This window comes from Nycticebus coucang, chromosome 1, assembly GCF_027406575.1.
Source record: "Nycticebus coucang isolate mNycCou1 chromosome 1, mNycCou1.pri, whole genome shotgun sequence".
NCBI classification, from domain to species: domain Eukaryota; kingdom Metazoa; phylum Chordata; class Mammalia; order Primates; family Lorisidae; genus Nycticebus; species Nycticebus coucang.
This window is the reverse complement of record NC_069780.1, coordinates 160,395,170-160,421,722: the sequence shown is the minus strand read 5'-3', so window position 1 is coordinate 160,421,722 and position 26,553 is coordinate 160,395,170. Positions and strand designations below refer to the sequence as shown.

Genomic DNA, 26,553 nt, shown 5'->3' with positions numbered 1-26,553 from the left:
CTTAAGAACAAACCTATAGAACTTACCTTGTTCATAACCCAGGGACTGCCTGTAAATTAAATTCACCAGGTAAATGTGATGCAGGGGAAAGAAAAGAGGAGAGGAAGGTGATTGAGCAAATATGTTGAAAACTAGGACAAATCATGTTCAAACAAAATATTACGGGAATTAATACATTTTAACTACAAAAAGCAAGTTTTGGTGACAAGTTAAATGATACATGCCAGCAGTAGTGTGTGCAACTCCATCTCCTGACTGCTTGAACTATCTGCATCAGCTGCATCTGGCTAATGTCACCTGCCAGATTGCAAGTGCCAGGAAGACACTACAAAGTCCAGTTGACTCGAAATTTATCTTAAAACAGCTAGAAATGCAGACTAATGCAGACTATTCCTTTATTTGCATCAACTCTACAATTTTTTTTTTTTTTTGAGACAGAGTCTCAAGCTGTCGCCCTCCATAGAGTGCAGTAGTGTCATAGCTCACAGCAACCTCAGACTCCTGGTCTCAAGTGATTCTCTTGCCTCAGCCTCCCAAGTAGCTGGGACTACAGGTGACCACCACAATGCCCAGCTATTTTTTGTTGTTGTTGTTGTTGCAGTTGTCGTTGTTTAGCTGGCCCAGGCCAGGCTCAAACCCACCAGCCTCGGTGCATGTGGCTGGCGCCGTAACCACTGTGCTACGGGCACTGAGCCAACTCTACAATTTTTTAAATGCACCAGGAATTCATTTATAAAAGTTTATGAGAGTTTAATTTAAATAATAAGAAAGAAAGGAAGAAATAAACAATTTGGGGGAACATGTGAACTCTTGTTCTCTACCCTAAGCCAGAAAGCGCCTAAGCAGAAGCCTACACAGCTGTACCTTCCCCAGTTTTACAAAGAATCATAGGGGAAATCAAGTATAAATACAAATTCCTACCTTCAGGATTGCCTGCTAGAAAATATTTTATTACATTTTTGCCAGTGCCCATCATTAGTTGAAAACCTTTTTTCTTTTGCCAATAGCCTATACTATTTTTGGAACTGTATATTTGTAGTTTCACAACCACTTGGCAATTCCATAGGTTAAAGAAAAATGTTTATTAGTCTTTTTCAAATGTGCTCTTTGGCACTATGTTATTTATAAGGCAGTTCAGTTACTTTTAACAATAATAAGAAGCCAAGAAATTTACAGATCTCTTTTTACCATATTTTAATGGACAAGCATCCATCCAGGACATGACCTTTATTGAAAGGGGCTTAAGATGCTCTTAAGTGGAGGAATTACTGAATTCCTGAAAGTCTTCAAACAAAAGAACACGTTGACAGTACTAGGAGAAGAATGCTTGCCTCAAAGCAGAGCTTCAAGAGGGAAAACTCCAGCAAATTGGGTGAGGGGTTCTTCTTCTCAGCCTAATTTTGCCAGGCACTATGCAAAATTCCGTAAACTCAGCAGCTATCAGCAAAGAATCTAGTCCCCAAGAAGCCCCCAGCAAAAACTTTAGGCTAAATTTCCTTTAAAAAAAAAAAAAAGAAGAAGAAAGAAAGAAAGAGAAAAGAAAAGTATAATTCAACTACCCAGGCTTGTATTCTCAGGGAGGCTTTGGCTGGGAGAGGTTGTATAGCTGGATGGACTATGAGTGTGAGAGATCTGAATTCCCCAAATTCCAATGCAGCACTTTTCCTAGATAATACACTTTTTCTGAAAAGAGCAATGCCCACGAACCAATAAAGCTTCTGCTATGATTCCAGAGTGCCCAGGTCACCAGGGAAAAGCATTGAGTAGCATTCTAAATATTTCAGAGATCCCTAAAGAGCCAGCCCCATAGTATCTGCACGAGTCTCGTAATTCTGCTTCATAGACTTGCAGCATTCTCTGTTAATTGTTTCTCAGGAAAATGCAGAGAAGGCCTGTGCTTGAATTTTTTTTTAAACTAATATGTAATAATATAGCAACAGTCTCCAGTTTTACAGAACTCAGCCTTTGATAGCTAGAGCTCAAACACAAAAAAATCACCTTTAAATAAAGGTGAGGGAAATAGCTGTCACCACCTACTCTTGTTTATTTCCCCTAGTACCAATGGACATATAATTACATGTTTCAGCTAGTACTAATGAACTTATAATTACAGGATATATTTCAGATTTAGCAATGTTCATCCTTTGCTTCTCAAGGGAAATAGCAGCTAAAAATCATAAATTGGCAATCACAACTGACTGTGAGAGTGGAAATAATAATAGTGAATATTTATGTAGTATTTACTCTGTACCAAGCCTTGTTCTAAGAGCTTTGTATATATTAGCTCATTTAATCTTCACAATAACCCTATGACATACTATTCTTATCCCCATTTTACAGATGAGAAAACTGAACAGTTTAAGTAATTTGCCCAAAATTACACGGATTGTAAGTGGTGGAGGTAGGATTGGAACTCATGGAGTCTAACTTCAGAATCAGTACTTTCTAGTTTATACTCAGTATTATCAAAAGTAATTTCCTGTTAGCTTCCATCAGTTGTCATAGCAACTCTCAAGATAAAAATTTGTTGTTTTTTTCTTATTGCATTATGGCTTTATTAAAAATGTCTTTACTAATAGAAGGAAATTGCTGAAGTTTTTATTTTTTGTTGGAATTGCCAATTAATTTTATTTATTCTTTTTTTATTATATTATAACTGTATACATTAATGCATTTATGGAGTACAATGTGCTGATTTTATATACAATTTGGAATGTTTACATCAAACTGGTTAACACAGTCTTCACCTCACTTACTTATTGTGTTAAGACATTTATACTCTATACTTAATAGATTTGACATATACCTTTGCAAGATGCATCATAGGTGTGGTACCACCATTTACCCTCCCTCCATCCAACCTCCCCTCTTCCGTCCCTTCCCTCTCCTCTTCCCTCCTTCATCCTGGGCTACAGTTGTGTTTTATCTTTCATATGAAAGTGAGGGTGATTATAAAGTGGATTCGTAATAGTACTGAGTACACTGGATACTTTTTCTTCCATTCTTGAGATACTTTACTAAGAATACGTTCCAGCTCCATCCATGTAAACACAAAAGAGGTAAAGTCTCCATCTTTTTTAAGGCTGCATAATATTCCATGGTATACATATACTACAATTTATTAATCCACTCATGAGTCAATGGGCACTTGAGCATCTTCCATGATTTGGCAATTATGAATTGACCTGCAATAAACAATCTGGTGCAAATATCTTTGTTGTAAAGTGATTTTTGGTCTTTTGGATATATACCTAGTAGAGGAATTGCTGGATCAAATGGCAGATCCACTTTTACATCTTTAAGTGTTCTCTAAACTTATTCCCCAAAGTAATGTATTAGCTCACACTCCCACCAGCAGTGCAAAAATGTTCCCTTTTCTCCGCATCCACACCAACATCTGTAGTTTTGGGATTTTGTTATGTGGGCTACTCTTACAGAGTTAGATGATACTTCAAAGTGCTTTGATTTGCATTTCTCTGATGATTAAAGATGATGAGCATTTTTTCATGTGTCTTGAGACCTTGCGCCTATATTCTTCAGAGAAGCTTCTGTTCAAGTCTTTGCCCAAAATGAAATGGGATCACTTGTTCTTTTCTTGCTAATATGTTTGAGTTCTCTGTGGATTATGGTTATTAAACCTTTGTTGGAGACATAACCTGCAAATATATTCTCCCATTCTGAGGGCTGTCTGCTTGCTTTACTTACTTGTGTCCTTGGCTGTGCAGAAGCTTTTTAGTTTGATCAGATCCCAGTAACGTATTTTTGGTGTTGCTTCAATTGCCTGGGGGGGTCCTCCTCATAAAGTATTCTCCCAGGCCAATTTTTTCAAGTGTTTCTCCAGCACTCTCTCGAAATAGCTTCGTAGTGTCATGTCTTAAGCTTAAATCTTTTATCCAGTGAGAGTCAATTTTTGTTAATGGTGAAAGGTGTGGGTCCAGTTTCAGTCTTCTACAAGTTGCCAGCCAATTCACCAGCACCATTTATTAAATAGGGAATCTTTCCCCCAATTTATATTTTTAATAGGCTTATCAAAGATCAAATGATGTTAAGTGTCTGGGTTCATCTGTAGGTTCTTTATTCTGTTCAATATATCTACCTCTCTATTTTTATGCTAGTACCATGCTGTTTTTATCACTGTAGATTTATCGTATAGTCTGAAGTCTGGTAGCATCATTCCTCCCGATTTGTTTTTATTTCTGATTAATGTCTTGGTTATTTGAGGTTTTTTCTGATTCCATATAAAATGAAGTACTATTTTTTCCAGATCTTTAAAGTTTGACAGTGATGCTTTAACAGGGATTGCATTAAATTGGTAAATTGCTTTGGGTAGTATAGACATTTTAACAATGTTGATTCTTCCCAGCCATGAGCATGGTATGTTTTCCATTTCTTAACATCATCAGCTATTTCTTTTCTCAGAATTTGATAGTTCTTTTATATAGATCTTTCACATCCTTTGTTAGGTAAATTTCCAGATATTTCATCTTCTTTGGCACTACTGTAAAAGGAATAGAGTCCTTGACTGTTTTTTCAGTTTGACTATTTTTGGTATATATAAAAGCTATTGACTTTCAAGTATTTATTTTGTATCCTGAGACATTGCTGTATTCCTTGATCACATCTAAGAGTTTTGTAGTTGAGTTTCTAGGGTTTTCCAGGTATAAAATCATATCATCTGTGAAGAGTGAAAGTTTGATCTCCTTTGATCCTATTTGATCCTATTTGAATATTCTTTTTTTTTAATTATTAAATCATAGCTGTGTACATTAATGCAATCATGGAGCACCATACACTGGCTTTATATACCATTTGACATATTTTCATCACACTGGTTAACATAGCCTTCCTGGCATTTTCTTAGTTATTGGGTTAAGACATTTATATTCTACATTTAGTAAGTTTCACATGTACCCTTGTAAGACACACTGTAGGTGTGATCCCACTAATCACCCTCCCTCCGTCCATCCTCCCCTCCCTCTCCCCCTTCCCCATATTCTTAGGTTATTACTGGGTTATAGCTTTCATATGAAAGCCATAAATTAGTTTCATAGTAGGGCTGAGTACATTGGATACTTTTTCTTCCATTCTTGAGATACTTTACTAGGAAGAATATGTTCCAGCTCCATCCATGTAAACATGAAAGAGGTAAAGTCTCCATCTTTCTTTAAGGCTGCATAATATTCCATGGTGTACATATATCACAATTTATTAATCCATTCATATATCAATGGGCACTGGGGCTTTTTCCATGACTTAGCAATTATGAATTGGGCTGCAATAAACATTCTGGTACAAATATCTTTGTTATAATGTGATTTTTGGTTTTTTGGGTATATACCTAGTAGAGGAGTTATAGGATTGAATGGCAGATCTATTTTTAGATCTCTGAGTGTTCTCCAAACATCTTTCCAAAAGGAATGTACTAATTTGCATTCCCACCAGCAGTGTAGCAGTGTTTCCTTTTCTCTACATCCAGGCCAACATCTCTGGTCTTGGGATTTTGTGATATGGGCTAATCTTACTGGAGTTAGATGATGTCTCAAAGTAGTTTTTGATTTGCATTTCTCTGATGATTAAGGATGATGAGCATTTTTTTCATATGTCTGTACGCCTTGCACCTGTCTTCAGAGAAGTTTCTCCTCAAGTCCCTTTCCCAGCCTGAGATGGGATCACTTGTTCTTTTCTTGATAATATGTTTGAGTTCTCTGTGGATTCTGGTTATTAAACCTTTGTTGGAGACATAATCTGCAAATATCTTCTCCCATTCTGATGGCTGTCTGCTTGCTTTATTTACTGTGTTCTTGGCTGTGCAGAAGCTTTTTAGTTTGATCAGGTCCCAGCAGTGTATTTTTTATGCTTGATCACCTTCTCTTGCCTGATTGTGATGGCTAAAACTTCCATTACAATGTAAAAAAGCAGTGGAGACAATGGGCAATCTTACCTGGTTCCTGATCTGAGTGAAAATGTTTTCAATTTTACTCCATTCAATATGATATTGGCTGTGGGTTTTCTGTAGATGCCCTCTATCAGTGTAAGAAATGTCCCTTCCATACCTATTTTCTTAAGTGTTCTAATCATGAAAGGTTGGTGGATATTATCAAAAGCATTTTCTGCATCAATTGAGAAAATCGTATGGTCTTTTTTTTTTATTTTGTTTATGTGGTGTATTATGTTTATAGATTTATGTGTATTGAACCAACCTTGAGACACTGGGATACAAACCACTTGGTCATGGTGAATAATTTGTTTAATGTGTTGCTGGATTCTGTTTGCCAGGATCTTACTGAATATTTTTGCATCTACATTCATTAAAGATACTGGTCTTTAATTTTCTTTCCTTGTTGGTTCTTTTCCTAGTTTGGGGATCAGGGTGATATTTGCCTCATAGAATGTGTTGGGAAGTATTCCCACTTTTTCTATATTTTGAAAAAGGTTAAGTAATATGGGGACTAGTTCCTTTTTAAGGGTTTGGTGGAATTCTGTTGTGAAGCCATCTGGTCCCGGACTTTTCTTTTTTGGGAGATTTCATATAGTTGATGCTATTTCAGTACTTGATATAGGTTTATTCGACATTTTCAATTCTTTCTGGCTGAGTGTAGGAAGGTTGCGTGCTTCCAAGAATTGGTCTATTTCCTTCAGATTTTTATATTTCTGAGAATAGAGTTTTTTGTAGTATTCATTAAGGGTTTTTTTTAATTTCTGAGGTATCTGTTGTTATTTCGCCTTTGTCATTTCTGATTGATGGTATTAGGGATTTTATGTTTCTTTCTCTGGTTAGGTTAGCCAAAGGTTTATCAATTTTGCTAATCATTACAAAAAAACAACTTTTTGATTCATTGATCTTTTGAATGATTCTTTTGTTTTCAATTTCATATAATTCTGCTCTAATTTTGGTTATTTCTTTTCTTCTGCTGGGTTTGGGGTTGGAATGTTCTTCCTTTTCCACTTACTTGAGATGTCCCATTAAGTTGTTGACTTCCTCTCTTTCCATTTTCTTAAGGAAGGCTTGCAATGCTATAAATTTCCCACTTAGGACTGCTTTTGCAGTATCCCACAGGTTCTGATAATTCATGCCTTCATTATCATTTTGTTCCAAAAATTTGGTAGTTTCCTTCATAATCTCCTCTATGACCCAGCTATCATTCAGCACAAGGTTATTTAGTTTCCATGTCTTTGTATGAGTATGAAGATTCCTTTTGTTGTTGAGTTCAACTTTTATTCCGGAATAGTCTAAGAAAATACAAGGAATAATTTCTATTCTTTTAAATTCACTGAGGTTAGACTTGTGACCTAAGATGTGGTCAATTTTGGAGGATGTTACATGGGCTGATGAATAGAATGTGTATTCAATTCTGTTAGGATAAATGCTCTATAGATGTTTGTTAAGTCCATTTGTTTTAGGGTCGAGTTTAAGTACAAACTTTCTTTGCTTAGTTTATTGTTTGAGCACTGCCAAAGGGGTGTTAAAATCTCTGACTATTAGGGTACTGGAAGATATCAAATTGTTCATGTCTGTTAGCGTCTCCTTTATAAATTGAGGAGAATTCTGGTTGGGCACATAAATGTTAAATAATTGAAATCTCTTCATATTGATCATTTCCCTTAGCAAATATGAAGTGACCATCCTTATCTTTCCTCACCTTTATTAGTTTAAAGCCTATTGTATCTGTGAATAAAATTGCAACCACTGCTTTTTTCTGATTTCCATTTGCCTGAATTATAGATGTCCTTCCCTTCACCCTGAGTTTATTTTTATCCTTTAAGATAAGACGAGGTTCTTGTGTACAGTAAATATCTGATCTGAATTTATGTATCCAGTCAGCCAATCTGTGCCTCTTTAGAGGACAATTTAAACCGTTCACATTAATTGAGAGAATTGATAAGCCCAGTAGTGGGTTTTTGTTTTGCAGTTTTTTGCCGGGGCCAGGTTGGAACCTGCCACCTCTGGTATATGGGCCAGCGCCCTACTCCTTTGAGCCACAGGCAGTGCCAAGCCCGGTAGTTTTTTGGGTGTCAAGTTTTTTGAAAGTCCAGTGGATGTTTTTAATCCTTTCACCACTGTGGAGGTTGGGGTTTGATCAATAATTTCTGAGAGAGTTTACATTGGTGGTAGAGCATTGTGCTGGTCATTGTGGAGGATGGGTCTGAGAATATCCTGGAGACCTGGTTTAGTTATGGCAAATTTCTTCAACATGCGTATGTCATTAGATTGTTTGATTTCTCCATCACAAATCAAACTCAGTTTGGCTGAATGCCAAAGGTATTCCCACAGGTTTCTCTCTCTGGGCTGAGAGTTGTTTTGTTTTAGGAGATTGAAGGTCAATGACCATCCTCTTCTGGCTTGAAAAGTTTCAGCTGAGAGATCTGCAGTCATTCTAATATTCTTCCCCTTGGAAGTTATTATTCTTACGTCCAGCTGCTTGCAGAATTTTCTCCTTCATGTTAACTTTGGCAAAGTTAATTACAATGTGTCTAGGATACTTTATTTGGATTGAGTCATGCTGGGGTTCTGAAAATGTCTGCTATCTGAATTTCAGTATCTCTTGCCATGTTTGGGAAGTTCTCCTTGATTATATCTTGGATTAGAGCATCTGTGCTTTTAGGAACATCTTCTTTCCCTTCAGGAATTCCTATAAGGTGAATGTTTGCTCTTTTGGAGTAACCTCACAACTCTCTCAGTTTGCTCACCACTTTTCTGCCTCTTTGAACATTTGGGAACATTCAAAAGTTTTGTCTTCAGTGTCAGAGATTCTTCCTTCTGCCTACTCCATTCTGTTACCGAGGGATTCTACTGTATTTTTCAGATCTTTGAGGGCTGCAATGTCTTACCTCATTGTGAGAAAATCTTGGGAGATCGTGTCTTTGAATTCATTGAATTCTTGAGACAACTTTTGAATTACTCCTTGAATTTCTAATTCCAACTTTACCTCAATTCTATTAATCTTATTTGCCATACAAATTCTGAACTCGATTTCTGACATCTCAGCCATTTGTTTATGAATGGATCGTCTGTTGTGTCTTCTTTGTCATTCCTTGGGGGAGTTGACCTACTCTGATTATCCATGTTGCCAGAGCTTTTCCACTGATTCTACCCCATGATTATGTTTCACTGTTTGGCTACAGCAGAAGCTGGTAAGGTGAAATTGGATTGAGGGCTCCTGGAGTTGTAATTAACCAGCCCTTTACCAAAAAGCTGGGACTGGTGACTGTGGATTTTCCTCTACAGCTTTACAAAGGTCCTGTTCAGTACTGCAGCCTGAGACTCTGGGGACCTGCTTGATGTGATGGGACTAGGTGGCTCCGTCTTGTATTCAGCTAGTCTCTATCCAATCTTAGTGAATCAGTGCCTTTGGGATGCAATCTCAGCTGTGGAGAAATACAAGTAACTAAGACACCCTGCCCCCCATGGGTAACAACTGGAAGAGGAGAATCAGACCCTCCCACTACAACACAATCAGAGCACAACCTTGGAGGGTCCCTGGGTGATTGACCCAGGTCAAGAGTTCCAAACCAATTGTCCCAGTCAGCACAAATGCAGATAAAGTGGGAGAGTTCAAAAGGTCTCCAGCAATGAGACAGCAGGGGTCCACTGGCAACTCAAGTGTGATTCACTCCAGTGCTCCATGGAGTCAGAAAGATCCTACCAGCAAAAAAGTTAGTCCAAGGGGGCTGGTGCCTCCTTCGCCACCTTGCACCTCCATCAAGCCCAGTCTCTGGTAACCCCACAGAGCTGTGGCCCAGTTCCCTCCAATGAGCAAATGCACCAGGAATTTGCACCTGCCAGAGTCAAAGGGGAGTCAATGCCTCCTCATCGAGGCCACCACACTCAGCCACCAGCTGCCAGTGGGTGCTGGATCCTGACTACCTCAGTGCTCAATGGAAACTGGGGAGTGTTCCACCTGAGTTTGTTCCAAGCCAGAGGTTAACAATGCAGCAAATGTTTTTCTCTCTCAGAGACTGTGCCTCTGCCCCAGCCACACTGCTCCTCTGGTACCCCTGCAGGGTGAGGTCTGGCACCCTCTGGCAGTCCAGAAGTGGGGAGGTGTCTTTCTGAAATTTGACCCCAGTGAGATGGCTCTACTGTCGCTGATGCTGCATGGCAAGTGCCTCTGCACAGGTTTCCAAGCCTCTGCCCACCACTGATTTGCACATTTGCAGAGCCATACCAGACACCCTCCCCCTGTGCCTTTCTGAACTGCTATTGGATTCACTGTTTCAGTGCAGTGAAATGCCCAGTCCTAGCAACGAACTACCAACATTCTGGTCTCTGCAGGGGTTGGGATTCTAGACTGCCAGGCAAGGGGAGAAGGGTGGACTGGGAGTTCAAAATGGCAGGGAAAGTATTTGTTCAGCTTTCATGCTGGGCCAGAGAATTCCCAGGCTCACAGCAGGGCATCTCTAGAGAAGGAGTCCTAGCCTCCAGCAACTCTCTCCCATGGGGTGAGACAAGAGGTCTTCAGTTCACTGCTCACTTCTTGTAGAGATCACACAGCAAGTCACTCTCTTGGATGAGGGGACAGACACTCATCCTCTTTGGGATGGGTCTGTACCTGAAATTTGCTTCCTTGGAGTCATCGCTTGCCTCAGCTGGGATGACGTGCAGTTATCAATCTTCTCTCTCAGCTCAGCTCCTGACCTTCAGCTTTATTGGATTCTTTCTGGCCATTATGTCTCCCTCTAGATGGGAGCTTCTGTTGAAAGCTGGCTCCAGTTGACCATCTTCTCCCTGCCAATTCTCTGTTATTGTTTTAATAAATGATGTCATTCCAGGGAAAGGATTCTGCATGATTCATACGAAGCTGCAGTCAAAGCAAAGTGGTGAAGCTCCTTAGTTGCAGGGCCAAGAAGCCAGTCTCTCCCAGCAGGCCTATGCATACTTATACCCTAAGTCAGTAGGATAATCCCTGACCCCCATGAAAAATCATACAGTTTGTTAAATGATGTTTAACAATTTTTGTTAATGATCTAGAGATTCATAAATTTTAGGAAAAAAGAATTTCAAAAATTTCCATTACCTGGAAAATACAGTTCTGTTGATATTCTCATAGCGCATGCCAGATAAAGGAAACATTTTTGCCTTGCTTTGAGGGAATTACAGACAATGTTCCTATTAATTTTCAACTTTCATGGAGGCAAGACTAGCTTCATGTGCAATGTTTCTCCAAGTGAAAGTGGTGACCCATTAGTGAATCAATTTATGGACTGCAAGCAGCATGAGATTTCATTGCAGGCAGTAAAAGTAATTTTGAGGTATTTTATTTTACATATGTATATATGCATATATATTACATATGTGTGAATATTTATTTTAAAATATTAAAAATATTGTAAGTATATAAAAATATCTATTCTTTGAAAGCCACAAGTGTAGTGATTAAGAATACAGACTCTGAAGCACAACTGCTGGGTTGGAATTGGGTATGTACCACTTAAGTATCAAGGGATGTTGGGCCAGTCATTTTACTTTGCTGCACCTCAGTTTTCTCTTCTTTACAGTAGTGAAAATTACAGTAGCTACCTAATTACATAGTTACGAGAATGAGAGGAATTAACATCTGTAATGTGTAGGACACCGTCTGGCACATGGTGACTCTCAAGTCATAGTTGCTGTCATATTGTCTCCTCATTCTGTTGCTCTCTAAGAAGGGGACTTGAAAAAGAAATGATGTTGAAGGCAATAATGTCTTTTGCTTATGAAAGAATGACACTTTCACATCCTTCCTTGGACTTTAAAACTCAGCTTCGTGCATGCTCTGTTCTATAATACAGTTCTACAATACTGCCTTACCTAAAATGTAAAGGCTAAGCACAAAAATTTTCTTAAATCACTGATACATTTACGTTTGTCAGGCACTTAAAGATTTTATCCAAAGCCAGTGCAGACATAGTGGAAACACCATCTCCTAATTATTATTTGTTGGAAGGAACATTATAGTTTCCCCATAGTTGGCTTTGACCACTGTGCTTATGCAATCCTCAGAACATATGAAAGCTATTTCAGTCGACAGTAGTATTTCCTCACTTTGGCTTATATTCAGCAATAACCATTCTTTATCCAGATCAGGGAGAATGAGCATGCTGTGACTGTTCTGCTCTTCTAAAACTGATCTTCTAACTGATCTTCTAAAGCAGAATCCAAATCCAACACCATGGGCCAAAAGTCATTTGGTTCAATCTTCTTTTCTTTAATTACAGTATTTTCCTTATGTATTTCATGCACATATAACCACATACTCTGTTTTGGTCTTAGAATCATTTCAGTTATCATTGAAGATTAAAATCATGTTTGAAGATCATCTACTTACTCTGTAAAGTCATTTTCTTTAGTACATCTTCATGCACATTTAATTCAATGAGTTTTCTTAATTATATTAAGGACTATTATTTTATTTTGTTTCCTTCCTTTTCTGGTTGTTCTCTGCTGCCTCAGAAATTGTCAAGTGTGTATTAGTTACATTTTTATCAGAAGGCAAGGATTTCCTTTCAACCCCCTACCTCACACAAGGTATCTAAGTCCTCCACCCTCTGTTCAGGGGTAATAATAACTGTTCAGGACTGCTACCAGGGGACGGTGCACAGGATGTGGTGTGTGGAGGGGCTCCCTTTAAGGAAGATAGCCACTGAGTGCCTTCTGCTCCACAGCTGGAGCTCTCTAAAGATCAGCCTTTTCCTTCGAAGACTCCTAACCTCCCCACTTTCCCCTCCCACTTCAATTACTCCTCTTCCTCCTCCTCTCCTAGCTCTAAACCACAAGCAGACTTTGGGAATTTGTATTTGCTTGCATTTTGTTTTTGTTTCTATGTTGTTGTAAGTTGAGAATAGAAAAGCATCTCTGGTGAGAGGACAGAGTGTAAAAACACAAGTGAACACTTTGGTATATAATAGCTGCTTGATGTGCTCCTTCTATGTACTCTCTGAGAAGATACTACTTCTTCAAAGTGGGAAGGCCACTAGACAGTGAAGAAGGAATCCAACTTCAGCCTTCCCAGCCAATATGACCAGCAAAACTGATAATCATAGTCAACTGTTACAGCCAGAAATTCCTCCCAACTCCCTCTGACACCATCTCTCTATCAGCATAGATTTGGATATAATATCAAGTTTCATTAACTTTCAGTACTTGAATTTAGCAAACTCTTCAAGTTTTCTAAATAACAATTTAAATAGGAATGCCAATTTGACATCTTGTTTATTAATTTTTATTGCTGTTTATAAACTATAGTCTATCAGAAAGAAGTTTGGGTAGAACTATAATTTAGATGTACCGATTTGTACAGATACTTAAAAGAGCTCTCAGTTCTGCAAGCATTGATCATGAAGCATTATTATACTTTTCTAGGGTGATAATGTTCATACCCTCCCTACACCTTAATGAACTAGGCTTTCAGGAGTTCATGCCAATGTCTTCCACTCTTGATAGCTTTCTCTGCTACAACTGATCAGGGTTTTAAAAATTTTGAAAGCCACCTTTTTGATCTTACATACAACTTTATTTCTCTACAAAACTAGTTCTTAACCTGGGCTATGCAATGTAAGCACTGGGGGAACTTTAAAAAAATCTCTGGTAGTAGGCCAAGGCATCAATATTTTTTATAGCTCCATTGATTCCCATGTGCATTCATTGTTTGGAATTGCTTTTCTTGAGGCTTGTCAGGTTATTGATTTCTGAGAGTTGAATGAAGGGACTGTCTGAGCTTATCATTTTCCTTCTGAGAATTTTTAGAATAGCAAGAAATATTATTGAACAAAAAAGACACAATATTTTACTAGTGTGAAGAGCTTAGATTGAAATCATACAGACTTGTGTTTTAATCCTGTTTCTGCTACCTATAGGAGTATAAATGTAGGAAATCCATTTAATCTCTAGTTTTACCCATTTCTCACTGGAAATAACCCCCACCTTCTGAAGCTGTTGTTAGCATTCAATGAGATAATATGTGTAAGATATTCACATAATGTAATATCTAAAAATACCATAATGGAGCGAGAAATATGATGAGTTCATAAATGACTATTGTTCGTGGTTCATCAAAGAGGATCTAAGAGCCTATATTAGCCATTTGTTGTCTTCCCAGTGAAATGGAAAAATAAGATTTTAATAGTATTTTTATATATAGTGAAAAAGATGCTCACTTTAAGATTATGCCAGTACCTCTTTGACTTGGAAACCTCAGGGTGACACTAAGGATCTTGACTTTAGGAATACTGGATGTCTTCAGCCATGGTGCTTATAGTTGGGGCTGGAAGTACATGAGGAGAACTCAGCACCCTCCCACAATACAGCTCTTCCTACCTCCAAAAGAGGAGTTACACACTTGCCACATTCACCATGATACATTTCATTTGTTAAGAACAGTGTGAGTTGTTCTTGAGCACTGCTTTCAAGTTCTGATATATTAGATTCATTTATTTTGTATAAATAGTTAATAATATTTCCACCCTTACTCCAAATTACCCATCAGGTGAGTCCTCTTCTTCAGGCTTTCTCATAAGCATGCAGCCAAAGTGTCAGCAAGGGCTGTGGTCTCCTCTGAAGACTCAACTGGGGAAAGATCAGCTTTCATGCTCGTCTATACAGTTGTTGACAGGATTCATTTCCTCAAAGTTTGTTAGACTGAAGGCCACTTTCTGCTGGTTGTTGGCAAGAGGTCACCCTCAGTTATTTGCCATGTGGTTCTTACCCCACACAGACGTTTACTTCATCAAAACCAGCAACAGAGTTTTCTAGTAAAACAGAAGTCTAAGTTTTTATGTAACCTAATCATGAAAGTGATATCCCTCAATGCTGCCATATTCTGCTGGTTAGATGCAAGTTCCCAGGGAAGGAAATATACAGGCTGTAAGTAACAGAAGGCAGGAATCATTGGGGCAACTTTAGGAGCTGTGCTTAACAGCATATACCCAGGCATAAAAGAAAGAGAGAAGAAGGGTGCAAAATGTGTTTCAAAATTATTCTTTTTTGAAAAAAAAAATTTTTATCCCCCAGTAGACAAAGTTTTTTTGTTTTCTTTTTTTCCTTTCTGTTTCAAGTTTTGAAGTTGGGTTTGTTATTCTTACCATTATGTGACAGGCATTTTATACAAGAAATATAGGAGCCTGAACGGCCTTTGCATTTGGCATTCTCTAGTTGTTTCAGCTCAAATGCCAAAATTATGTTTTTGATCTATACATTACTGTTAATGGTTATGTATGTCTCTTAATTATAAAAGTAAAGTTGTATAGAACCTTGTATCTCATCTTTTCCAGGCTCCCTATTGAAGAAAATGAAGGCCAAATGGCTGAGGAAGATCAAGATTAAATAGTGTCAGAGCCAAGACTAGAATTCCAAATCTCTTAATTTCTAATCTAGTGCATTTCTTCTTACCTTCTGTTAAAACAGTCAGAATGTGAAATATTCCCGTCAAACCTGAAGGCATTAAAATTGTTGTGGTTTAAAATGTGTTCTAATAATTACTAATTTTTTAAAAGGACCTGACGTAGTGTTTTTAGTGCTTCAGCTAATAGAAAAGTACCTTTACCAATGTATTTTACTGTGTGATAACTGTTTGCCTAACAAAACACATATCTTTCTCACTGTACTCACTTGTAACAGATTACACAGTCTCCTACAATTCAGTGCTTTCAGCGAGGCTAGTAAATGCCGACCACAGTGAGAGGGCTGCAGTCTGCCTTTGGTACCAAGGCACATCCTGTCCATGCCCAAATGTATGGAAATTTCTCAGTTTGTACAGGAAAAGAAGTATTTCTTACAATGGTATAACCATGGAATTATATTATGAAAATAATCTTGCTATCCCCAATATGTATTCCCAGAGATAAAGGCACATCTTCAAATCAGGATTTTCTAAAGATTCACTAGCTTATAAGCAGTCTGACTATAAGGACACATTTCCCAAACCTGAGTTTCTTCACTACATTAATATGGGTATTAGTGAAATGGGTGTGGGTGAGCTCTCCATTTTCCAGCCGTATCATCTCTTCTTACCCTGTTTATTTTTCTACATAAGATCCTCACCTCCTCCAGCCCCCACTAGAATGGAAACTCAACAAGGACCAAGACTTTTATCAGTTTGTTCACTGCTCTCTCCCTAGAACAGGGCGTGGCACAAAATAATAATGTATGTTGAATGAATTTGTTTAGGTTTATACCAAGGATCCCATCCCTTATGAGTTTGTTTCTGAAGGTAAAAAAAAAAAGAAAAAGGCACATTTTGGATTCAGAATTCAGGGTCCCAGCCTGGAATTTAGAAATCAGGAATTTGTTTGTGTTTTTATATATTATTTATTTTTAACATATCTTTTAAAGTATTCAGAAAGATGTTTTAATATTGAGAGCCTCCCTAATGCCCAAGAATGAGAGTGTTAAGTTAGAGAACAAATATATTAAGTTCATGATTGAACTGAAAACAAATTATATAAGGAGCAAAAAAAAAAAAAAAAAGATGAAAAGAAAAGAAAAAGTTAAAAAAGTCTAACTGTCTCCAAAATGGCCACGGATGTCAGCGAATTGATTTACAAAAATGGTTTTGCTTCAGATTTGCCCATTGCACATGTACAGCTGTAGATTTCATAGATGCAAAGCAATTTTAGCTAATATTCTAACACATTAAGAGAAATTCTCCACTTCATAAATAAAAATTAAAACATTTGTATGCATAAGTTGTTTAGCCTTGGAATCTATTTAAGAAGTTTCAGAAGTTTGACTGAATCTTTCGAAAGGATGCAAACATAAGTGACTTATTATCAAAAATCTCTAAAAAGAAACATGGACCTATAGTGGATACTGTGGGTCCTCACGCCAGATCCCCTCAGTCCACACAACCATGTCCACACTCAAATGCCTGCCTACACAAAGGCCCTCAGCCACGTGTGTGCACAGCCTGGAAGTAAATGGAAGTTAATGTCTCAATCGAACTCCTCAACCAGTAGGTGCTTAGAATCAGTAAATGAGTGTCATGGTCTCCCATCCTGTAGAACAATGATGACCACACTCTACGTAGCTTCAGGGAGGGGAGTTGGAGCTTGGGCCAATTAGCCACTGTGATAACCAGTTCAATCACACACACATTAATAGCTGTTCTTCTTTCCCTTCCCACTCTCCCTCATCTCTAATTCTTAGGATCACCTTCCAGATAAACTACCTATACTCAAACCCTCATCTCCAGCTCTTAAACAGGCCCTAAGAAATAATGCTTGAAATAAAGGCAAAATGGTTTGTCTCTAGAATCAAGGGCTGACACTGACAAGCAACAGGCTCTGAAACCATGACCTCGGAAAAAGCTTTTGTGGAAGACATTAGCATCACCTCCTACAGAATATGCTGGCTTTCATCCTAACAGTTTCTTCTTTATACACTAAGTATGCGTTTTGTTAGGACCACATATGCCCTTCTTGATTTCATGCCTTGCCTTTTCTTTTTATTCTAGATTCTTCTGGGAAGCCTAAATTCACCAAGTGCCGTTCACCTGAACTAGAGACTTTTTCATGCCACTGGACAGATGGGGTTCATCATGGTTTAAAACGCCGGGGATCAGTACAGCTGTTCTATATTAGAAGGTGCAGCCTTCTTGCCTTTCTGATTTTTCTTTCCATGGATGTGCTGACTAAAATATACTGAGTCACAGGCAGTGTAGGAATGGAAGTGATATATTTTATTTATTTATTTATTTATTTTTATTTATTTATTTTGGTTAAGCACGCCCAGGCGAGACTCAAACTCGCCACCCCTGGTGTGCGCTCTAACCACGGAGCTACAGCGCCCAGCCTGGTGATTTATTTTAATAACCTAAAAGTATTTGTTCATTTATTGAAAAAAATTAATTAGGCCCTTCCTAATAGATGGATACTATTTCAGACACTGGAGATACATCAGGGATCACATGGGTCTAATGGATATTTATTTCCAATGGAGAGAGATAGACAATAAAAATAAATAAATAAAATGTCAACTGGTAGACAACTGTTAGAAAAATAAATCTAGAAAGAGGATAAAGAACATCAGCATGGTGTGTGAGGATATGCAGGTACATGACAGCACATGTGAGTGTGTCAAAGTGTGAGGGACTGTGTGGATACGCATGTGTGTGTGCATGTGGGCGCCTGTGTCGGGGGGCCAAGTGATAATGGAAATGGGAGTTCACAGGAGCCCTCTTTAATGTGGTGTGTTAGAGCAGAGACATAAATGAAGTAGGAGAGGCCATGTGAATGTCTGGGGAAAGCATGTCCAGGCAGAGGAATTGCAAGTGCAGAGTCCCAGAGGCGGCTTTGGCATGTTTGAGGAAAGCAAAGGACAGCACAGATGACACAAAGGACGGCACAGGTGGGGAGAGTCAAATGCAGAGGAGACAGAAAGTTACTTAGGCACAGACCTTGTCAAACCTTGTAGGCTTTGGATTTTACTTTATTTGTGGCGGAAAGCCTTAGATGTTTTTGAAAAGATGTATGCTCTAAAAGATACAGCTTGTTTTCTATGTAACATAGATTACATTCCTCCTTAACTAGTTACATTCGACAAAGGACTACACTACTTTTCTCTTCCATTTTTACCAATGATCCTATCCTATAAAATAAATAACAGGGGAAGAATGAGACAAAGATTTCCCAGTATAGTTACCACCCAAGTAGTTTAATTATTTCCCCTCACCTGAGATGATTTCCTTTTCTGTTTATTCTTACATTGTACCTTTTCACATTTTTAAATTTTAGTCTTGAACACTACATTATTTCTTCTTTCCCACCCAACCCCCAGGGAAGCCTTAAACCAAGATGCAAGGTTAGCGAGGCCCCTTCAGCCTAAGCTCTTGTTCGGCATTCCAAGGATGATGCTGTCTGCCTCCTAGAGCAGCAGGGGAAAGGAAGAAAGATGCAGTGAGCAGTTAAGGACATGAGCTCCAGGGTCAACCACCCTGCACTTTGCCCTGCTCTGGCACTTTCTTACCAAGTAATTCTCAACAAATTAGCCAGTTTCTGCAGAACTTGGCCTCCTTATTTGCAGAATAGAGATAGTAGACTTGCCCCACGGCTTTTTGTGAGGATTTTATTAGACAATATGTGAAACACCCTTGGCACAATGAGTCACACAGAACAAGTACTCAATAAAGGTAGCTGTTATTCTTACTGGTATTATAAAAATAATTTAAAATGATATAGAATTTCAATTCCTGGGCTATAAAAATAATTTTTGATTATTTACTGTTTGTAATTATTGGTATGCCATAAGACCATTTTTTTTTTTTTTTTTTGAGACAGAGCCTCAAGCTGTTGCCCTGGATAGAGTGCTGTGGCATCACAGCTCATAGCAACCTCCAACTCCTGGGCTCAAACAATTCTCCTGCCTCCACCTCCCAAGTAGCTGGGACTATAGGTGCCTGCCACCAACGCCCAGCTATTTTTTGGTTGTAGCCATCATTGTTGTTTGGCAGGCCCAGGCTGGATTCAAACCCACCAACTCATTGTATGTGGCTAGCACCTTAGCTGCTTGAGCCACAGGCAGTGAGCCCATAAGACCATTTCTAATGCTAAATTGGGTTCTTTAATACTTTGAGTTAGCAACCAAGGCTGGCCTTCCCCACATTCTAGGTTTGAGAGAAGTGTCATGGACATACCCTCCAGGGCACACTAAAACTGATAAGATAAGTGCCTTAAGTTGTTTTGACTGGGCACCAAAAACACTATTTTTTCATTATAGCTGACACTACGGAGAGGTAGGGGCCAGTAAGCAAAGCCATTTATATAAATACATTGAGACATGAAAATAGTGTGTTTGGTAACACTTTGAATATGTTTGGAATTGGTTATGTTATTTGTAAATGAAAGCTTTACTCCAATAACTCAGAGAGCCAGCTCACTCAAAACAAATAAAATAACTTATTTATACAGTCAGGCCCAATGAACCAAATTGAATAGAGAAATAGCAGAAAAACCTCTCTAGCTGGGCCCACTTTATGAAAATAGAGTTTCCACACCAATATTCACCAAATCTGAATGTGAACAAAGACAGAAATTCAAAGATATGACAGCTTCACAATAGGTATTTGTCCCCTATTCTCGTCTCTGAGGACCTCATGACTCTGCTTGTAGCTCCCAGAGCTTTCAACATCCCCAGTCTCAACCCAGGCTCGAGAGTGCTGACAAGGATGCTGCAGAAAGATGGAGGGAAAATTTCAGACATATTCAGAAAGATGTCTTAGGTTTGGCCTTAGTGGAGTTTGGAATCCCAGGGGTAAAAATTGTTACATCCTTAAATACTCCTAAGTACAACCTCATGATTAAGTCCCAACTCAAACTTGCAAAATCAATATTTTGTGTTTTCTCTATAAGAATATAACTGTTTTGAATGTCTTAGCAAACTAGCAGAAGCCCACAGCCCAATTTATCTGAGAAGGATCGAAATGAGATGTGAGGAGTACTGAGACGGGGCTGCACTGATCAGCGTGCACCTGTATTAGGCTTCTCTTTGCCCATTTACACAAAGGGGACAATCAGATGCATTTGCTGATTCTTGTCATTGTGCTGAAACTATAGAATCATGCTTCCCATCCGCCACGCACAAATAAACTGTACCATGATTTTATCCAAAACCAGAATCAATGAAGGCAGAAAGGAGGGTAGAAGGGGGTGGCTACTCTAAATACATGTTCAGTTCGCTGGCCTGGCCTTGGTATCTCAAGCATAATGGAATCTAAACACGTCGGACTGTCAACAGGACAGTTCAGGCACAGGCCCATGGGCAGTCACATGTTTTGCTTGGCACTGCTCCTTGCCAGGTGAGCTGGCAGAAGCAGCAGCCTCAGCGTGTCAGGACAGCTAATTCAAAACAGTCTTTGCCTCCCTGTGATGGAGAGGGTGCCAAATTCAGCCTTGGAACTTGGAGAGGACACAGCACGAATGCAAATCACAGGCGTGGCAAGAGGAGGCCCTGGGAAGCATGTCTGAGCTGCTCTGCTCTCAGCGCCTTGCATGGAAATGCCTTGTTTTCAAAGGAAACGGACGTGTGTACTCAGTCCTTAAAGATGTCTCCATCTAAGTACCCTCCCACAATTACCCTGGCCTTATGTGCGAAATTTCATTTTTCATGCAAGGTAGCAAGGAAAAAGAAGGGAGAAAGGGCATTGCTACTTCCTAGGGAAAGCTTTACATGTTAACCCCAAAACTGACATGAAAACAGTTGCCCTTAAAACCTAAATTATGATTTCTTCTCTAATTGGTTACCTTTAGATGGAAAATATTTCTTTTGCTCTTTATTCTGATTTTTAACAATGTACGATTCTCATTCTTTCTATTTCACAACCTAAAGAAGTTAATTTGGGAGAGCAGGAGCCAGAGAGAGTAGCTTCCATAAATTGGCTTTGGTCATCTGTATAGAAATTCAGTGAAAGCAGGTGACAGATTCTGTTTTATAAGTCCATTTGTTTAGATTTCATAATTTAAAAGAAAACAAATTTTAAATATTTATTTTATAATAAAATTCCACTTTGGTTAAGGAAGGATGAGACTGAGAGTTGTGTTTTGAACTAGCTATTCCTGATCCATCATGCTTAAGATAAGTGCTTTAAGTTGTTTGTCCTGTGAAGTTCATGGACAGGGATAATCTAAATAGGTGATTCTCATAGTCCTTCTGGGGACTGGGATGCTGACGTGCCAAAGTTGAAAAACTGTATGAAACACAGTACTGATAATTTCTCTGTTACAAATCCAGACCTGCTAAGCACTATTCTTAATCTTTAGAACATCTTAATATTTTGAGTTTTCTAGCTTTTATACTATCAATTATGCCAACTACATTTGCTGTCTCCTCTGTGAAAGCCTCATTCCCTGTGCCATCTTGTGAAGCCGTGCTCTTCCAGGCACACCTCCTTAATTTGAAAGTCAGTATCAGATTAACCATAGTATAGTTCAATGACCCACTTCTCCCTAATGTTTTAAATCTTTTCCCTGCTACTCTAAATACATTTACATGCACTCACACATGTACACACAAACACACTTTATCCTTCTTCTGTCCTTTACCCATTTACTATTCCCATCAGTGATGAATATCCCTGTCATTCAAGAGTGTGCAACTGCTAAGAATCTCAACCAGAATTTAAGCAACGATTCACTGTCTTAGACCTCAATGTCTCTGCCATTTTAATCCCAAGTTCTTTCCAACAGCTGATGAGGAGCAGCTGTCTCAAGGACTCCTTGATACTGCACAAGTTCCTCCAAGTGTCAAACAGACCAGCCTGAGAAACAGCTGTAAAGAAGGCAACATGTGTGTGCCTCCTCCCTCCCTCCCTGGTGGGCAGTGTCTTCATCTCCCACTGCCTCCCAGTACCCACCGCACAGAGGGTGATCCCAAACCTCCACAGTCTGGCTTGCCAACCACAGGCACCTCTGCGTACACAGGGCCACCCCTACCTCTTTCTTCCTCCGAGGAATATTACATGGTTTTGTGTCAGTCTCCATATAAATCCCCTCTCAACTGATAGGCTGTTGAATAACAAGGGGATAATGAATGCTCCCACCCATCCAAGTAGCAATTCTAATTTAAGAAGGTTCTTTCATGTCATTCCATTGTCTCTTGCTCCCCTCCCTACACTCATGTTCATACTTCTTTACTCCACTTCTTTAACTACTTCATTCCCTCTCTTCCTTTCCCTGTTGTCATCTACTAACTTGTACCCATCCTTTAAGATTGCTAAAAACCTCACTTCCAACTTGAAGCCTTCCATGACAAGCCAGAAAAATCATTCCCTCTTCTGAACTCTTAGGAACCCTACTAGACACTACAAATGAACACTCACCCACACTGCTTTGTAATAAAAAGCCGCTTTTTGGGCTTTTTTTCCTGAGGAAGGAGTAATTCTTTAGACATCTGTGAATCCCCCAGAGTGTCCAATGTTTTGTACATAATCAATTCCCATCGAGTATCAATGGAATGAGTGCAAGACACCAAAGAGAGTACTCAGATGGGAATTTCTGAGTCTTCTTGAAGCCTGAAGTTAGGTACTTAATCTTTTTGATCATTGTATCTTCATAGCACTGATGCCAGAACAATTCATCACTCAGCCTAGAGTATACATATCAGCTTCCTTCTCACTTTGTCCCACCATAAGTTGAAGAAAACCCAGTCTAAAGGTTCATAGTTTTCTGGAATCCTCCAGGAATCTCCATATTTTGGGGATTGACTCTCTGCACTATTTTAATAAAAGAACATTTTTAAAAACCTCCCTGAAAGCCCCAGAATCATAATGTAGAATGGGGATAATACAACACTTACTGTAGGAATCCCTTCATCTAGGAGCTGGACAGCACAGCATATGCATTCAATAAACAATGCCTTTGTTACAGACGCGAGTACCAAATGACCTGCCAATAGCCTTTAGATACTGATGATATTGTCCACAGAAGTGCAAGTGCTGTTGCAAAAATACTTCCTTACAAAATACTTGTGTTCCAGTGTATTGAACCTGACCATCAAGCACCTCACTTTGCCTTAAGCATTTTTGGAATGATTATCCTTTTTTTAATCCTCCATTTCAGGAGTACTCAAGAATGGACCCAAGAATGGAAAGAATGCCCTGATTATGTCTCTGCTGGAGAAAACAGCTGTTACTTTAATTCATCATATACCTCCATTTGGATACCTTACTGTATCAAGCTGACTAACAATGGTGGTACAGTGGATCAAAAGTGTTTCTCTGTTGAGGAAATAGGTAAATCACAGGTTTGTGTTTTGTTTGTCACAGCTTCAGACTAAGTAAGTGGGAAAGCCTTCAATGTCCAAATATAATCAAGTAGAAAAAAAGTAATAGTGCTCATCAGGTACTTGGAGATCTAGTTTTCTGGAGATGGATCAGCTGGTAAACCAGAGGAAAAGGGCAAGGGGGATGTAAGTTGACCCTAACCTAAAACAGCCTGGCAGTAAATGGTGCGAAGAAAAGAACGGGAACCTTGAGGGGACTTTTCCTGTAGGTCTTTAAAGCTGGATTGCAGGCTTCTGTGCCATCGCAAGGGTGAACTTAATGTACTCTCAGGAATCCTTTCTTAATTATCTGCTATGATGGTTGTATTCAGATCTACTGAAATATGTTGAGTTTTGACCTTTGTCACTGCTATAATCAAAGCTTAGATTTTCTTTATCACAATGCATAATAATTCTGTAATTTTACACTTATAAAACAGCCACAATCCATTTAAAGACATGTATAACGTTTGGAAATAATAAGCTCAACGGATTAAGTGAAAGATCCAAACAAATGATTCTTTGCCCACCATGTGGACACAAGAGAGAAACAAAGCAAAGCTAAACAAACAACTCTAATTCGAATGTTCATGTTTATACCATAATAGTATAAATAGCAAAGGAGGATCTAAGAAGGACTTTGCGTAGCTGAACATGCCTCACAGTCTATCCACGTACGCTCGTCTGTTGTGTATGGGAACCCTTGTCGTTTCTCTCAGATATGCACTCTGATATGTGGTTTTCTAGGCAGCAGAAACAAGTAAAATTCCATAGCTTGGGTTTGAGGAAGAAAATTAAGAAAATTGTAACAAGCAAAAAGGATAACCCAATTTCATAGTTTAGAGAGGCAAGTTCATAGGCGTCCTAACACCAGTGTGTGTAGCTGTGAAGGGATAGCTAATAGGATGGTAGAAGGAGATAAAAGAATATTGGGCTAAGGCCTGTGTTCTCACCCTGTCTCTCTGCCAGTACCAGCCCGCCTCCTTTACCGGGCTGTCTCGCACTACGTGCCTGCTCTGTGTCAGGCACTGTGCTGGGTGTGGTGGCTACAGAATGAGTGAGATACAGTCAAGGAGGGGAATCGGGCATGTGCACAAAGAATTCCAGTACAGTGTAGTGGACTCAAGGTGTGTGGAAATCAGGATGACCAAAGTGGTGGCCCAGGGGATGAATTACTGACTGGGCCTGAGGGATAAGGAAGGACTGCGCAGAGAGAGGGTGGCAGTTCATTTACCTTTCAAAGCCTGAGCAAGAGTTGCCAGGTGTCACAGTGCCTTCCAGCAACTGCTAAGTTCCAAAAGTGACAAACAACACAGAATGCTCAAGGCCCTGGGAGCAGTGAGGCAGGCCTCCTGGCCAGGTGGAGAAATCGTCAGTGGTCTTGTGTGCCCCACAGAGGAATTTGGACTTTGTCTTATTGCCAAGAGGTGATTTTGTGGATGTTTATGTAGAGGAATGACCTGAACATGGTAATAGCTAACACATACAAAGGGCCATGTGCCAGGTATAATAATTGTGTGGGACAGGTTCTATGATCATCCCCATTTTACAGATGAAAGTAAGGCTCATAGCAAAAAAAAAAAGAAAGAAAGAAAGAAAGAAACTAAGGCTCAGAGCAGTTAAATGACTAATTCAACTCAAACATCTGGTGAATAGGTAGTGCTGGGATTTGAACCTAAGTAGCATAGCTGCAGAGTCCATGTGCCTCTCCCGAGGCTCTGCTATGCCACCTGTCATGTTGTTTATGCCTCAATTTCTGAGACTCCTTGCTGCTTGAAGTTAGGTACTTAATCTTATTTATTGTTATATCCACACAGTGCTGCTGCCAAACACAATGCATCACTCAGCTGCAGCACGCACACCAGCTGCCTCTTCACTCTTTCCCACAGTGAGCTGGAGAAACCAAAGTCCAAAACGTCACTATTCTCTAGGATTCTTTGGGAATCTCTGTAGTTTAGGGGTTGACTTTATTCCCCCAAAAATATTTACATTCCAGCTTTAAAGAAATTGTTTTTTGCAATGTGGAGGATTTGAGCAAGACAGCCTAGAAGTTAGAATACTGAGATGATCAAGGCAAAAAAAAAAAAAAAAGAAAAGAACAGGCAGCATTATAACACGACAGCATGGGGCGAGGGACCTGAGAGTAAGAGAATAAAGAACTCAGTTACCCTAGCAGACCTTGAGAAAGATGTCAATCACTACAAGCCTCCGTTTTCACATGGATTCTACTGCCTCACAGACCTATTCTTTGGATTTAAAGTAATATGTTAGTTAGATATTTGTATTGATTCATTCATTCTGCAAATATTTATTGTGTCCTGTCTGTAAGCCAGGCAATGTTCTGTGTGCCGGAGATAGACTATATCTGCCCTGGTGGGATTTAATCCCAGTGAGCGACGGTGCTAGGGAGCATTATAGGGAAGGAGAATCAGAGAGCTGGAGAGATTATACTGTTAAGTAGGGTTATCAGGAGTGGCTTTCCTGAATCAGTGATACTTGAGTAAAGAAGGAAATAAAAGGATAATCGTGTGTATCTGAGGCAAGGGCATTTTAGCAAAGGGCACAGTATGTGTAAAGATGCTGAGATGGGAGCACGCCTCTCCTCATTCAAGGAACAGCACAGAGTGAGCGTGGAGACGGATGGGAGACCAAAACCTTCCAATAAGAGAGTCAAATCTTGCCTGTAGTCCCAGCTACTCAGGAGGCTGAGGCAAGAGAATCGCCTTAAGCCCAGGAGTTGGAGGTTGCTGTGAGCTGTGTGAGGCCACGGCACTCTACCGAGGGCCATAAAGTGAGACTCTGTCTCTACAAAAAAAAAAAAAAAAGAG

At 39.3% G+C, this 26,553-nt stretch overlaps 1 protein-coding gene across 12 annotated transcripts in view; it reads left to right on the top strand.

Moving 5' to 3' along the window:
• The window catches only part of GHR (growth hormone receptor), a 302,031-nt gene that overhangs the window by 254,640 nt on the left and 20,838 nt on the right, over positions 1–26,553 (top strand). For all 12 annotated transcript variants that reach the window (XM_053591481.1, XM_053591537.1, XM_053591489.1 and 9 more), the window contains 2 exons: positions 17,427–17,556; positions 23,524–23,696. In XM_053591481.1, the coding sequence (XP_053447456.1) occupies positions 17,427–17,556; positions 23,524–23,696 (303 nt within the window). The remainder of the gene's footprint in view (positions 1–17,426; positions 17,557–23,523; positions 23,697–26,553) is intronic.